General features: G+C 36.4%; 1 protein-coding gene across 3 annotated transcripts in view; it reads right to left on the bottom strand.

Annotated features, from left to right (window-relative positions):
* Positions 1-14,237, bottom strand: part of PALLD (palladin, cytoskeletal associated protein) — a 200,921-nt gene that overhangs the window by 35,673 nt on the left and 151,011 nt on the right. For all 3 annotated transcript variants that reach the window (XM_027898507.1, XM_027898508.1, XM_027898509.1), the window contains one exon: positions 614-1,309. In XM_027898507.1, coding sequence (XP_027754308.1) covers positions 614-1,309 — 696 coding nt within the window. The remainder of the gene's footprint in view (positions 1-613; positions 1,310-14,237) is intronic.

Raw genomic sequence — 14,237 nt, 5'->3', positions numbered from 1 at the left:
TGCAGAGTTGTTAGGGGAAGGGATTCTGTTTGTTTTTATGCACTGCTTTTCTAAATCCCCTCCTAAACAGTTTCCCAAACTTCCTCAGAACAAAATCTCTAGCCAAAATCTAAACAAAGTTATGACCACTTTGTTATCAGTTTTATACTTTAATATCTTATACTTTTAGTATCACAAAGCTATTAGGACTTCTGAAAGAAGTCTTTACTTGCTATTTCTCTACCTGCAGATTTAATAGGAACATAAACTGCAAATATCTCTGAACATGTGAAGAACTGGATCATGAGAAGGGTATTCTAGGATCTCCTTCCACCGCCCTGGACACACAGAATCTTTTGCTGCTGCTTTCATATTTTCCACAACTCTGATTTAAAGTTTCAGCTTCTCATCTTCTGTGTTCCTACTGTAGGGCTCTTTCAGAATCTCACTTCTGTAAGGGTTAAAAAACTACTTCACATCTCTAGCACAGAGGCATTTATAATTTGTTCACTCATCTCTCCCTCTCAGATAGCAGCTAACAGCCAAGGACCCCGGAAAAATAAAAATTAAGCAAGTGCAATAATCTTCAGTACAATCTTCAGTACAGTCACGGAGCTCATCAGCTGATACTTACGGAGGAGTCACTCCTTTCGGGAGGCCTAACGCGTTGACAGAAATGGGTGGCGGCTGGGATGGCAGCATGGAGCTGAGAAAAGCTGCTGGAGACTGGCCGGAATTAGGAAATCTAGGAGTTGGAGACAGGCTGTGGGAAGGTGAAGAAAGTGAAGGAAGAGGAGGGGGTGGAGGAGGTGGAAGTGGAAAGGAATCACACACCGGATATGTTGCGGTTGGACTAAACACAGGTGGAGGCGGGGGTGGGGGGGATGGAGAAGAAGGAGACCAGGGATACTCCCCTTCTGGAGCAAACTGCTGAGAGAAGGGAGGAACAGGCACTCTGCCAAACTGTTTCTGAGAAGCAGTTGGAGACAAAGGAGAAGGAAGACTGGATGTAGATGATCCTGAAGATGGAGTCACATAACCTGAAGCAGGGCTGATGTTCTGAGCAGCAATAAACTGCTTAGGCCGAGCATAGTTAAAGGAGCCAGAAGACTGCATGGTAGGGGAAGTATGAGAGTTAAGAATACTCATTGGCACAGGAGAGGTGGCAGGCTGGCTGGGCTCAAGCTCCTGGAAGGAGGGGGGAGGAGGAAAGGAAGGAGAAGAGGGAGGGTGCTGATGATGATCAGGTTGCTGTTGGTGACGATACCACTGGCCACTTTCTTGCTCCAGACGAATTTGGTTCTGTAGCTGCTGTATTTTTTGGGGGCCCCTGTGGGAAGGAAAAATAGACAAAAAGATGATCAGACAGGCAGTGCTGGTTGGGGAGGAGATAGAAATCCGCTGATCTATGGTCCAGGAAAATCAAAAGAGTTAAAGTTCAAAGTGTTTACATATGCTGAATAGCCCTGTTTCTTCAGAGCTAAAACATTGCTACAAAAGCCCATTTTTTGTCCTCAAGGTGGAGGAAAAAGCGTATGAATAACAGAATTTAGCAGAACCTTCAACTCTTTAAAAGGGCAAATTATATGACAATTTGAAAACACTTGCGATATTTTAAAGAATCAATCCAGATAACAGAATTAAAGGTAGAAATACTGAAATTCTTAGCAACGTTTCTTTTTGTTTCTTGAGTAATTCAATGGCCTGTTTCAATAATAAGGCTGAAATATTTACCCAGTGACAACTTCAGCCATGATTTCTGCTGTAGCCTCTGGGGGCCAATCAGATAGACCTAATTAAGGTCATACTTTAAACAAAGTACTTAGAGAGAAAGGACAAACTTCTGTGTTAGAACCATCCATGTATCTGTAAATGAGCGAAAACTTCTGAGAAACATCTGTAACCTAAGGAAGTGATAAACTGAGTTTCTCCATGTTTTTAGTTTCAATTTTTTTTCCCAGGCTTTATTTTCAACTGTAGGTCCTGAGATGTATCTTAGTAGATACTCAATACAGTTCTGAGAAATTGCTAATTGCAATACTATCAGCTCAAATGGAAATAAGAATTTCATTAAGAAATGTACATATTCACTAGAAGAATAGAGACAAAAAAACCTAATATGCAGGAGCACTCAAAACTGTTAATTAAGTAACAGTAAAAAAGAAAAAAAAAAGCAAAATGTTGAGCAGTGAAGCAAACCAGATCATGCACTGTTTTTTTTATTTTGGGTTGGGTTTTGGTTGTTTTTTTGGTTCTGTTTTTTTGGTGGTTTTTTTTTGTTTGTTTTTGTTTTGTTTGTTTGTTTGTTTTGTCCATGATATAGTTGTATGAATGACATCAAGCTCAAAATTAACTGTATGCTCTATCATCAGAAAATACATCAGACTGACTTGCTTAAAAATTGTCATCTTCCAGCTGGAAACCGCAACTTTATCTCAATACTCCATGTCTACAAAGTTTCAGCATATGCACATATACCTTTTCTGTGTATTTAATATAGAAATACTTTATTATATACAAATGTGTCATTGTTTATGTATAATTTAGGTCATTTAAGCAGAAATTTTAGAAGCAGTCTTAATGCAAGGCATATGAATGTATGACTCTGGCACAACAGTATACTTTTGTTGGTAGCAACAAAATTAAAAATGGTAATAACATCATATTTTCCATTTGAAGATTAATTTTGATATTCCAACCATCTACATTTCCCAGAAAATGTTTTCTGACAATAATTCTGCTTATGATCTCATGCCAAGGAAGACTGCTTAGATAAGAAAAAGAGAAGAAAGACTGTTTAGGACAGAAAACTGAAAAACCAGTTATTTACTTTTAACAGTTGCCTTTTTGTTTTTGTAAAGATGACTCAATTCTAGCAAAATCTCACCAACAATATACATTTCTGCACTGAAAAGGAGATGACATTTTTCTTTTTAACTAGATCAGGAACAAGAACATCTAAATATTGTGGTTCACTTGTAGTTCTTATAATTCATTTTTTAATGCTGATCATAGAGACTCTAAATCCTTATCAGTTCACCTTTTCACTTTACAGGACACAGGCTAAGACTTCTTTTTTTGCTAAATTACATAGAAGTCTCCTTTCTCTAAATAGGTTAGAATAACAAAATTTTAGTTTCCATCATCATTCAACTTTCTTTGTTGATGACAGAAGCACTTCTGGTCAACTCTGCCTGGCCAGAGAAAGGCCTGTAAGATTACTACTTTTATTTTCTACTTAAGATACTTTCTGTATCTTTAGTCTGAATATTTGAAGACCTACTGTCTAATACCTCTAAAATTACTTAAAAATAATACTTATCTTTTTTTCCATTGTAAGCACTCTCATTTTTTTCTTATTAATTACAGACAGACTAAGGTAAAAAAAAAAAAAGGGGGGGGGGGAATTTAACATTGTAAATGGTGTGTTGAATATAGAAGAAACTTTGCTGTCTCCAACACTCCTGTGTTTATCCAACATGTGCTGAAAGCAAGTCGGAGTGTCATGTCTTGAGACCTTTTCATTTTCATTTGCCAAATCACATGGCGATGCACCCGGCCAGCAGCGTAACACAAATGCCCATCTATGGCCCTGTCAGTGGTACTACCACAGCCCTGCCACTGCGCTGCTGCTGCACCCGGCCAGGCAGAAGTGGAGACCGGAGTCAGGGTGTGTCTACAAAAGGTTGGCAGGCAAACGTGAGGTCGCTCTGCTCTCACACTAAGCTTGACTTGAGACCACAGGAATATACATGCCTGTAAATCAGGGTTTATTAGCCCGGTACAGCAGTAATTCCAGTTGAAAAGCTTTTGATAAGCTTAGGGTCCAGACAAAGCAAGTGCGTGCCTTCTTAGAAAAATAACATGCAAGCATAATCATTATCACATCAGTCCATGTGGCAGAAAACCACAAATACCATCTTAGAGCAAAGTTTCATATCAGTTGTAAAAGTGCACAATCCTTATCTGCAAAAGAATGTTCTCTACCTCAGAGCTATTCTTTTAACATTAGATACTGCCCTATACTTCTTACTTTCTTGAGCAGATGTATCCTATGAATGTGCCACTATGAAGAAGAAAAAAAGTAGGAAAGAATATCAATTCACAAGAGTTCCTTTGGAATGACAATGACAGCAGTGGAAGCTCTACACAGGTAGGTCCCTGAAAGATAACACTGGTTCAACAAAGGTATTGAGAGCCCAGCAGTCAAAATTATGCAGGGGAATCAGCTCGCTATGTTGCTCTCATCAGTAGAGAACAAAGAAGAGAATTAAAAAGAGATCAGGTTTTTGATGAGATTACAAGAGAAACTAGTTTGATTGTAATTACATCCTCTTTCCAATTAGCTGAAATATGTTTTCTAATCCCAGTACTTTAAAGAGCACACATGCTTTCAGGGAAGACATTAAGCTTTTTTAAACAATAGAGAATAAACTTTTTTTCTCATGTGGAGTTTTTTGTTTTGCCAAATAGCTAATCATAACAATATAAGAATTAACACTTAGAAGTAAATATTTAGAAAATTTAATTAGCAAATGGTAAAGGTAAGTAATTCAATAAAAAAAATCATAACTAGGGTAAAGTGAATATTGAGAAATTTCGGCAACCAAGAAGCAGGCCTAATAATACATAAATATTTTCAAAAGTTCTGCTTCAATATTTGAATTTTTCCAATACCACGTATTCTTAACCAAGATTTTTCTATATATTTTCAGATGTTCTAATAGGTGTGCTAAAATAGGTAAAAAATGCAAACAGTAAAGCAGTAATATTTTAATGAAAGCAGACATTAGTTACTACAGAGGTGAGGTTTCTGGCACGCATTGCCTGTAAGGACAGCTTCATGCACAGGTTTGGTTCTGACCACTTGGAACCTGCTCAGTAAGGTGGTGACTTTCAGAGCTAAGTGCTAGCAAGAAACATTTGGAAACAGATGTTGAAAGGGAAGACTAGAGGCATGAGACATTTGGTTCCTTAGTGGGCAACTATGCGTGCCAATACATACAGCATAGTTTAATAGTTACTCAAGAATTCATATACTAAGGTATGCACTTGGTTTAAATTATAGCAGGCTGGTTTATCTTTTTATCCCATTTTCATAATGCTTTTTCGCCCTGATACCTTTTTTGTATCACATTGTTTTGAAAACCGATAGAGCAGTCTGTGACTTCGAGGAGTAAATTGGTAACAACCACCATCAAGAACTGTAACTCCAAGTGCCTGGACACAGTGGAATGGAGGAGGGCACACAGTGGAAATGGCTAGTGGACTGCAGAGGACAGTACAGCAGATGGCAATTTGGGGGATGCAATTAATCCTTCATTCTTCAGTTCTCTGCTGGGCTCATTCACATGGTCCCAATATTAGGTTATGTACCAGCTTTACTTCTCATCTTACATCTCTGGGTTTGTGAAGAGCATAAAAAATTATTTAGAGGAACGGTGCCCCTCTTCTGGGAAGCACCCTGCTACTTGCAGCTTAATCATCAACTCTGTGTACCTTTTAAACACCAAAGGTCATATAGAAGCCCTTCTATCCAGACTACCTATCTCGAGAGGGAAAGTTCTCCAAAGGTAGGGAAATGCTATTCAAGCCTCGAAGTAATCTTTGTACACAAAATTAACCCTACTGAGGTAGTGACTGTCACAAAGTATGTAAGTATATTGAAATTTAGTTAGTGTTTTACAACACAATATACAAAGTAAATTGAAATAAATGACCGCAAGTAAAGAAGGAAGATTAAGTGGTTTTCTCCGTGTTATAACTTTTCGAAATTCCTGATTTTGTCTCTCTTGATCTTAAAAAAGAAAAGGAGCAAATGGAAAGCAGTCAAAGAAAAGTAATTTTTGTCTGAAAGAAAGACTCATATTTATCTCAGCTATGGAAGAATAATGAGCTCACTTCTGTCTCAAGTTATTCCTGAGCAAAAGCAGACTGGTCTTTTCACAATCCTACCAGTGACCTGCCCTTTGAGAAACAGATGGTACAGTTTTACAGCAGTATACAAAATATACCTCTGAAATTAAAGTACAGGAGTATTTTAAATAAAAAATAATCAGAATTAAGCACAACTTTAAAAGCTTGACCTAGTTTTCTAAATTGAGATTGTATTTTTATTTTGAGGTAACAACTACTCGCCTCCAATAAAGATCTACCTTCTAACTCTATTGCTTCAGAATCCTGCCAGAGCTCTACCAAAAAGGAAATAGTCACCATCATGCTGTGTTAAAAGGCAAGGGCTGTTCTCACTGACTTCCATGTCAGCAAGCATCTCTGTAGAGATGTATTTTTTATGTGTGTACATTTAGGTATATTTATACCTATACTCAGCTGTTTACACAATAAAATCCAGGACTAACTTTTTTCAAAATTAATTAATTTATTAAAATTTGAATGTATCACATATATCTCTTTAGCTCCTTGGCAGCCCAACAGGATAGATGGTTAGGCAGAGAAGGGATGGAGAACTAGAAGCAGTGGGAGCTTTGGAGTTGCTGAGCTTCCATCACTGGATAAGATTCACAGTGCTTCTGCATCTGTGGTTCCCAGGCAGCTGGCAGGGCAGACTTGCCAGGTAGCTGGTAAGGTAGCTCTTAAAGGCACCATTTAATTTGCTTTCTACAACAATATTTTTATTTTACTGATGCACATGGTACTGCTGAAAATTAGTAATTTTCTAAAGTACTTCAGAAAGTTATTATTTTAGAAACTAAAATGTACATACCAACTTATCCAAAATCTGACAGTAATCACCAATATCTGGAATTCTACTCCTCACAAAATTCCTAATATAATTCAAGGTTTTCCACTAGACTTATCAATGATTGAGAGTTGTTAAAATGAAAAAAAACCCCAACCCTAACTTTATCTAACAGTGAATTAATAAACAGCTGTACAGAAAATAAAAGAATACAAAAGTAATTCCAACTAAACTGTCCACTGAAGGAACACTTGTTCATTTTTAGAAATGTTGAAATTGTACAGATATGTCAAGGCACGAAAGTGAAGGGAGAACAGTTGCCCCTTTTAACAAAAACTGCGATATATTTAACACACAGACAGCCTTCAGGCTGTATCAATACAAATACATTTACTTAAACATTAGATTTCCTGTTGCTGAACAATCCCTTATATTGCGAGGAAAAAAAAATGTGGACTGTTTTAAATACTGCAAGGGTTCAGATTTATGTAAGACTGGAATTATCAGTCAAAATAAAAATGGGGTGGAGGGGAGATATGGAGAGTACAGAATGGAGGGAATGACAGCAACAACACACAAAACCCAGCATCAGTTTGGGTTCTACCCCAAAAATATTCATAGGTATGTTTTGTCTATACTAACACATTGCAGGGAGGATGCAGATCGCCACTACAATGTAAACCTCATGCTGAATAACTGGGGAGCTATAACTAGGAACAATCTCCACCATCTGCAACATTTTAACATTTTTATTACATTCTCTTCGAAGCCTAACAATTTGAAAACGCAGCTTCACAACAAATAACACTTTCCGTATTTCAGGTTAACAAACAGGAGCATTCATAATCAGTCTCACTGTAACCTAACACACTCTCAGTATGGGGCAAGAGCTAAGACAGGGACTGTATTATGAGCACACTGGGAAACTAAGCTTAACTTTTCATCTGAGAAACTTCATACACACTGCATGCAAAACCATCTGCATTGTTTGTGAACTCTCTTGTAAGGAAGTCCTGCTGTAATTTGGCTGTTAAAAACTTTTCTATCTATCCCAAAAAGTGGCAGCTGTAGCTGTGCCCGTTTTCCACTATGGTTTGATTATCTGTCAAAGGCATCAAGGTAATTTCTGCACTAAGGAAACTAAAAGTAGAGATAGTGCCAGTATTCAGCAAACACAAGCAGTTCTTTTGAAGACAGGAACCATTTTTCACCCCTTGATACCACTGCAGCGACATTTTTCAAAACATGTAACAGTGAGATAACACATTTAGCTTGGGTTCAGAAAGAGAGGAAATTGTGCTGTTGTGCACATTCATTGTTCCCAAAAGTCATAAAGATACAACACAAGCTTTAGCAAAAAGGCTAAACTTCATATCTCTGCTGGGGTTAGATCATAAGAATTAGTCTGGTAGTCAAAAATCTGTCTGGGTTGGTAATTCAGTAGTGTTGCAAAAGTAGTGCACAGATTATCCAGTCATAGATGCAACAGTTAAAAAATTACACAGGTAACAAGTTTTGTTGATACAGGAAGCAAAAAGCATTACATTATTAAGAGGGAAACTGTAATGAGGCATTAATAACAACACAGCTTTCAGTTTGCAGCTGAATTGGCCCAAAGTGTAGGAAACCATTACCCATTACTCAGAATGCAGGAATGAACTAGCCTGCAAACAGAAAAATAGGTCTTCTGCCTCTGCTTATGCTATACCATGTGGAAGGTTATGTTCTGTGATGATTGGTATATATTCAAAGAAAATATGGAAAGAAAAAAATATATATCAAAGTATGAAAAACTGTACTAGCCTAAAACCAAAAGTGAAGAAAAAGATGTAGTACAATACATTTTCTCAGAGCTGTCACTGGAACACATGCACAGTATTCTTTTTTATTTACATATTTGCTTTAAATTTAATATATTTGATTAATACAATGCTCAAATTTCATCTACCACTGACCAACAAAGTTAGGACATTTGCTTACTTTTATGCCTACTCACCAACTACTACCATGGAACTTCATGCTTTCAATACTGACATTCTAGTATCTGTCAAGTGTCTGTTCTTTGGGTTACACATAAATATGACTGCTTTGTACTACTGATACTTTTGTAAAGAAGAACAGTCATCACATTACAAAAAAAAAAAAAATAGAATAGCTACTGGATGCCCTGACATTAAAGGGAGCACACAACTGCTCTCAATGTGTTATTAGGAAAACTAAAATTTCAAATATGTTTTAAAAATTATCTAAGAAATTTAGGTAGCTTTAGAGACTAAATTCTAGGTCCTTTTACCAGCTATTCTGTATTCACAAATAATTCTGATATTTGAGCAGGTCACTGCCCCATGTAAATCTGGGATATTACCAGCTGACACATCAGTAGTCTGTGTTACTGTAACTCTCTGGAAGTATCCTATTCTTAAACTGCCATATGAAAAGGAACCACACGAAAGTAAATAAATACATAATATTCATAGAAAATACTTATTTACTTCTGAGATTCTCCTGCTACAACAATACAACAGACTTACTTTAAGTGCCAGCCCCATCCAAATGCCATAAACGTTTAGTGTTATATCATTTTTGCTGAAGTCCTTCTGTATATACAAAAATAACCCCCCCAACAACATACACTAACTTTTACGGAAGGAGGAGAAGCACCAGGAGGTAAGAGCAACTGCTAGAGACAATAATAATCTTTCAGCCAGGTTCTCAGGAGCTGAAAATAACATTACAGCATTGCTCACTACTTCTGTGACATTTACTCAACCAATGTAATCCTGACACAATTATATCTTAGGCTTGATCTAGCACAGGATGTTATATTCCTGTCATGCAATCCAGGTTGCTAATCATAATGAAAGGTATGGCAGTGTGGCAGATATACCTTATGTCAGCTAATGCATTTAGAAGACCTCAAAGAACTTTTTATAGACTCGGCTATAAGAGGAGACGTAACTTTATCTGTGCATGTAGACTGATAACATCTTTTTTTTAAATTGCATTTTTTTTCTTAGCAGCAGCTCACATGAATTTCAGTGATAGCTGCCTAATGAATACTTTTGTGACGTATTTTGTATCAAGATGGAGATCTTCATTCATTTTTATAGGCGAATTTTGGAAATAAAATTGTTTATAGGGCACTGTCACTGGTTATCTAGCCAGACAGAGTTCAGAAGTGTGAGTTTGGGGGTTGGATTTTTTTTATTTGTTTGTTTTTAAAAGGCTTCTTCCCCAAAATATAAGAGTCAAGAAAAATGGTGATACTCAGAATGTTGCTGAAGCACTCTCAGATTTGAAGAATTACTGTTTATTACAATGGCATGATAAACATAAATATAATGAAGACGACTTAGGCAAACCCTAAGGACCAAGTAGAACTGCAGCCTTACTCCATGACTGTATTCTACACTGCACTGTCATTTCCCCATTGCTTGGTTAAAACAAACAAACAAACAGAAAACCTATCAGAAGAATTACTAAGCAAAGAAAAAATCTATCTACACTACACAGATGTCACTGCAGTCAACACATCTTTTTAAATAGTCAGAATATATTATTCTCCTAAACAGACCGAACAGATCTGCCCAGAACAAATTACACTCCCTATCATCATAAAGAGAAATATGGTATACTGAAATCACACAAGTTTGGATGCAGACATATAACCTGAATTAGCTTCTTGTGATGGCAACATGTAATTTAAAATATAATTTCCTTGGTAAATAGATGCAGTGATTTAACAAGGAGAATTTATTATTTTTAAAAATGTTACTTAAATGTACAGTACATTGTTCTGGAAAGCTTAAATGGAATACCTCATGTATAAATGGCAGAGCAAATAATTTCTTTTGTACTTTTGAGTGAAAATACATTCCATAAAGATGATTCACTTCAGGTAATATTTGTTTTACTATATCAAGCAACCTAGAGTATGGAAGACTTATATAACAAGGACTTGTTATAATATATATACATATTTTTTATATAATCACATAAAAATAAGTAATCATACAGTGTAATGATAAACACTTGTTATAGGCAAATGCTGTACCAGTGAGTCTGAATAATTCATCCCTTCTGTAAAACTGTTAAGCTCTCAATTTGCTTAGCTCTCAGTGAAAGCAGTAAGTCTTCTTTCCCAGAGAAAACAAGAGGAAGGACCATGTTTCATTTTTCCCAAATAAAACAGTGACCAACAGGGTGACCGGACAAAAAAAAAAAGAACCTCAGAGACTGGCACTTCTCGTAAGAGAACAGTAAGGACACAACTGCATTTGGGCTTTAGCTTGGATCAGAAATGTACTTTTGAAGCAAATTTCCAACTGTTTCCCACTTGCTTGTTCTCCAGTTCGCATCCATGACAAGCCTCTCAGGAACATGAACTGTCAGGTGAAATGAACTAACAAACTTGAGCCACTAAGGAGATCTCAGCTCATGAGAACAGACAGAGGAAGTCCGAAGTGAAAAATCAAAACATCAAAGTCAGTGACCCTGAAATGTACAGCGTACATATCATGCCCTCATGTTTTGTCACTCTACTGAGCCACCCTTGTCTCTCTGTACCGCTTCCTAGTGTAGGCGATGCACACAGAGTAGATGTATAAACTACTATGAAGTGTCTAGCTAAACCATACAGTCTAGAGGTTTTTAAAAAGAAGTGTGCATACCACAGGTTCTGGCTTTGTATTTTGTGGCTCACCTTCTGGTAAATCAAACACATCTCTTCCTAAACAAATATGCTGAAAATTAATATTTTTGATTTATAGGATTTTCTTTATAGGTTTCTTCACAAAGTACAACATACCGACGTGTAATATATATTAAAAATAGGGTTTGTTGCATGTTATTCAACATTTACATATTTAGAAACAATGTATTGACCCATCCTTGTCAGCAATTTTACTATTTCTGTGTTGTAGTACAGTTTTTACTATTTGACTGCTTGCAGCTGACCTCCAGAAACCAGTTAATTCCACTCCGCCCATCTGCCCTGCAGTAAAAACCTCCCAGACAAAACAAATGTGTCTTTTTTGCCTTCAGTTTGATCATGGAGCAGTTTGTAAAAAAGCTAGTTACAAAGGAAAATGTATGTCTCAGGATTTAAACCTATTTTTTCTGACAATTATGAAGGAAGATTCTCTCTTTATGGACTCATTATTTTGATGATTCATGCACTTTCTCAGCCTGGAGCTGGACAGTCTTGGAGAAAGAATATTAGAAACAGCACTTGTCTGATTTAAGGACCCCAAGTTATATTTTTCCCATATTTATTAAGATTAGATTTATGTTAAAATGAACATTCCAGAACGGATGTCAAGAGGACTGATTTACCTATTCCTAAAGTCAATTTTGTTTATTTTGACCAACAGCAGTTTGTTTTGTCCTTATTGTTCCTATTGAAAAAGGTTTTTACATTGAATTGTTAGTAGTGTGCACTTTATTCCTGCCTGCATTCCCTGCCCATGGCAGGATGGCTGGAACTAGGTATTCTTAAGGGCCCTTCCAACCCAAACTGTCATATAATTCTATATATAATTTCTTTTCTTAGCATAACTAGAGTATTTAGATTATATTTGGAAACTACTGGTAAATCACTGTTAGTAAATTGAAATAAAAAAAATAATCCATGCTTTATTTCCATTACTGGAAATGCTAATAAGATGTAAAAGTAGCAATATATATCTTTCACACTGAATAACTGTGTATTAAACCTTCTCTTCAAGCATCACAAAGTTTGGACTGCAAGGTATTGTTTACCTCACAAACAGTTGAGATAGAAAAAAACAAAAATCAGGCTATGCTTTAGTAAACAACCAATAGTTCCATATCAAAAATGTAATTTTGGACTTGCAGATTACTTCAAAGACAGAGGGATATTGATAATATCAAAATAGGTAGCACTAGAGTCAGCATCAGTGTGGATCATACAGTTCTTCCTGTATGAACCATGAATTTCCACATGATTCTCTGCTCTGTTCCTCTCAGCAATACTCCTATCATGGTATAATGCTTGTCTCTCTTTAATTTTTCTTCTCACTGACCTCCCTCTCGCTAACTGCTTTCTTCTCATCTGTCTCCTTGTCTCTTCCCTTGGTATATCACCACCTCTTCACCATTCCTTGTGAGCTTCAGAAGACCTACCTAGGGTATATGGATACTGAAATTCATTACTTTACTTTCTACCTCACTTCATATGCCAGCTTCTCTAGAAAAGCTTACTTAGTCCTCTGGAAAACACTGGCCTAAAATAAACTTCTCTACTACAGTTTTCTACAGTGAACATGAGGATAATTATTGCAGGTGTTAGAACCTGCAAGACCCTTGTGTCTCTGGGTCAGTTTACTTAAACTACTCTGTAGTCAAAGTTTACACAGTACCTTGACCCTTTTTCTTATCTGAAAGAGCCTCCTATTCCTATTCTGCTTTAGGGAGAAGCCTCAAACACAGCACTGAGCAAAAGTTTGCACAATAACAAAAGTATCTGGATGATTTGAGGTCAGCTAATTGATTAGACTATTCATATAAAATATGACAATAATTTACTGCAAAAAAAAAAAAATAAATGAAAGTTAAAAAGTTAGAGACACCGCAGAGCTTTTAAAATTTTTTGTCATAAAGGTACAAAATAAGGCAAAGACATTTAAGTTCTTCAGCTGGTTGTGTCATACATCAGGGAGAGTGAGAACCCAGATTTGCAGAAAGACTTTGCTGCTCAGTATTTTTGTTTGGAGGAAAATAAATTCATTTCCCTACAGTCATCCTCTTTCTCATGCCAGGACTCTAAAGAGCCCATGCACTTAGACTTACCACATTAATTACATTCTCATGCCCTAAAGGCAATGTTGTCTGAAGCTGTCCATTTTTTGGTCATTTCATAAACCTTCAGAGACTGCAGTTTTCCAAATGAATTTCAAGACTTCAATATTAAAGTTACTTAAATAATCAGTAATCCACCAGGCTCTAGTTTAAAAAAATGGGGAAATAAACTTTGTTAAGCAAGAACTGATAGCACAGAATTCTTGCTGTACCCTGTCCAGGCAATACTTCATAGATTAGTTATGTCTGATCTTCTACACTAAGGAGAACATTTGCCCTCAAGAGCATAATACTAGAAATTGCATCTCATGATCCAAGACTTTTTGTTGTTGGTGGTTTTTTTTTTTTTGTTTGTTTTTTGTTTGTTTGTTTGTTTGTTTTTAATTCATCTAATGTTTAAAATCTGATATTTGAAATTAAGAGAATCTGTAAGGCAAAAGGCCCAGCTTCAGATACTTCATAATAGCAGGAAATGTTTTTCGACCCTTAGTTGACTCAAAATTTTTTCTCATGGTTCTTCTCAGCGTGATCTACTTCCCCAGTGAATCACTCAGAATGAATGAGAAAAGATCTGCATACTTGGAAACAGCAACAGAATCTTGCAATCATTTTCAAATCTTCTATATATTACATAGCTTCATATTTCCAAAAGAAGCTCCAGATGAGTAAAACAGTAATACTTGATTTGTGATTGGACTAAAAGATCATTTGCCTTTTTCTTATGGCCTTACAGCACTTC

The sequence above is a fragment of the Empidonax traillii genome, unplaced genomic scaffold (assembly GCF_003031625.1).
Source record: "Empidonax traillii isolate 1590-97213 ecotype Southwest subspecies unplaced genomic scaffold, ASM303162v1 scaffold600:size394560, whole genome shotgun sequence".
In the NCBI taxonomy this organism is placed as follows: Eukaryota; Metazoa; Chordata; class Aves; order Passeriformes; family Tyrannidae; genus Empidonax; species Empidonax traillii.
Note: the sequence above shows the minus strand (reverse complement) of the source record. Positions and strands in the feature narration are given on the sequence as shown.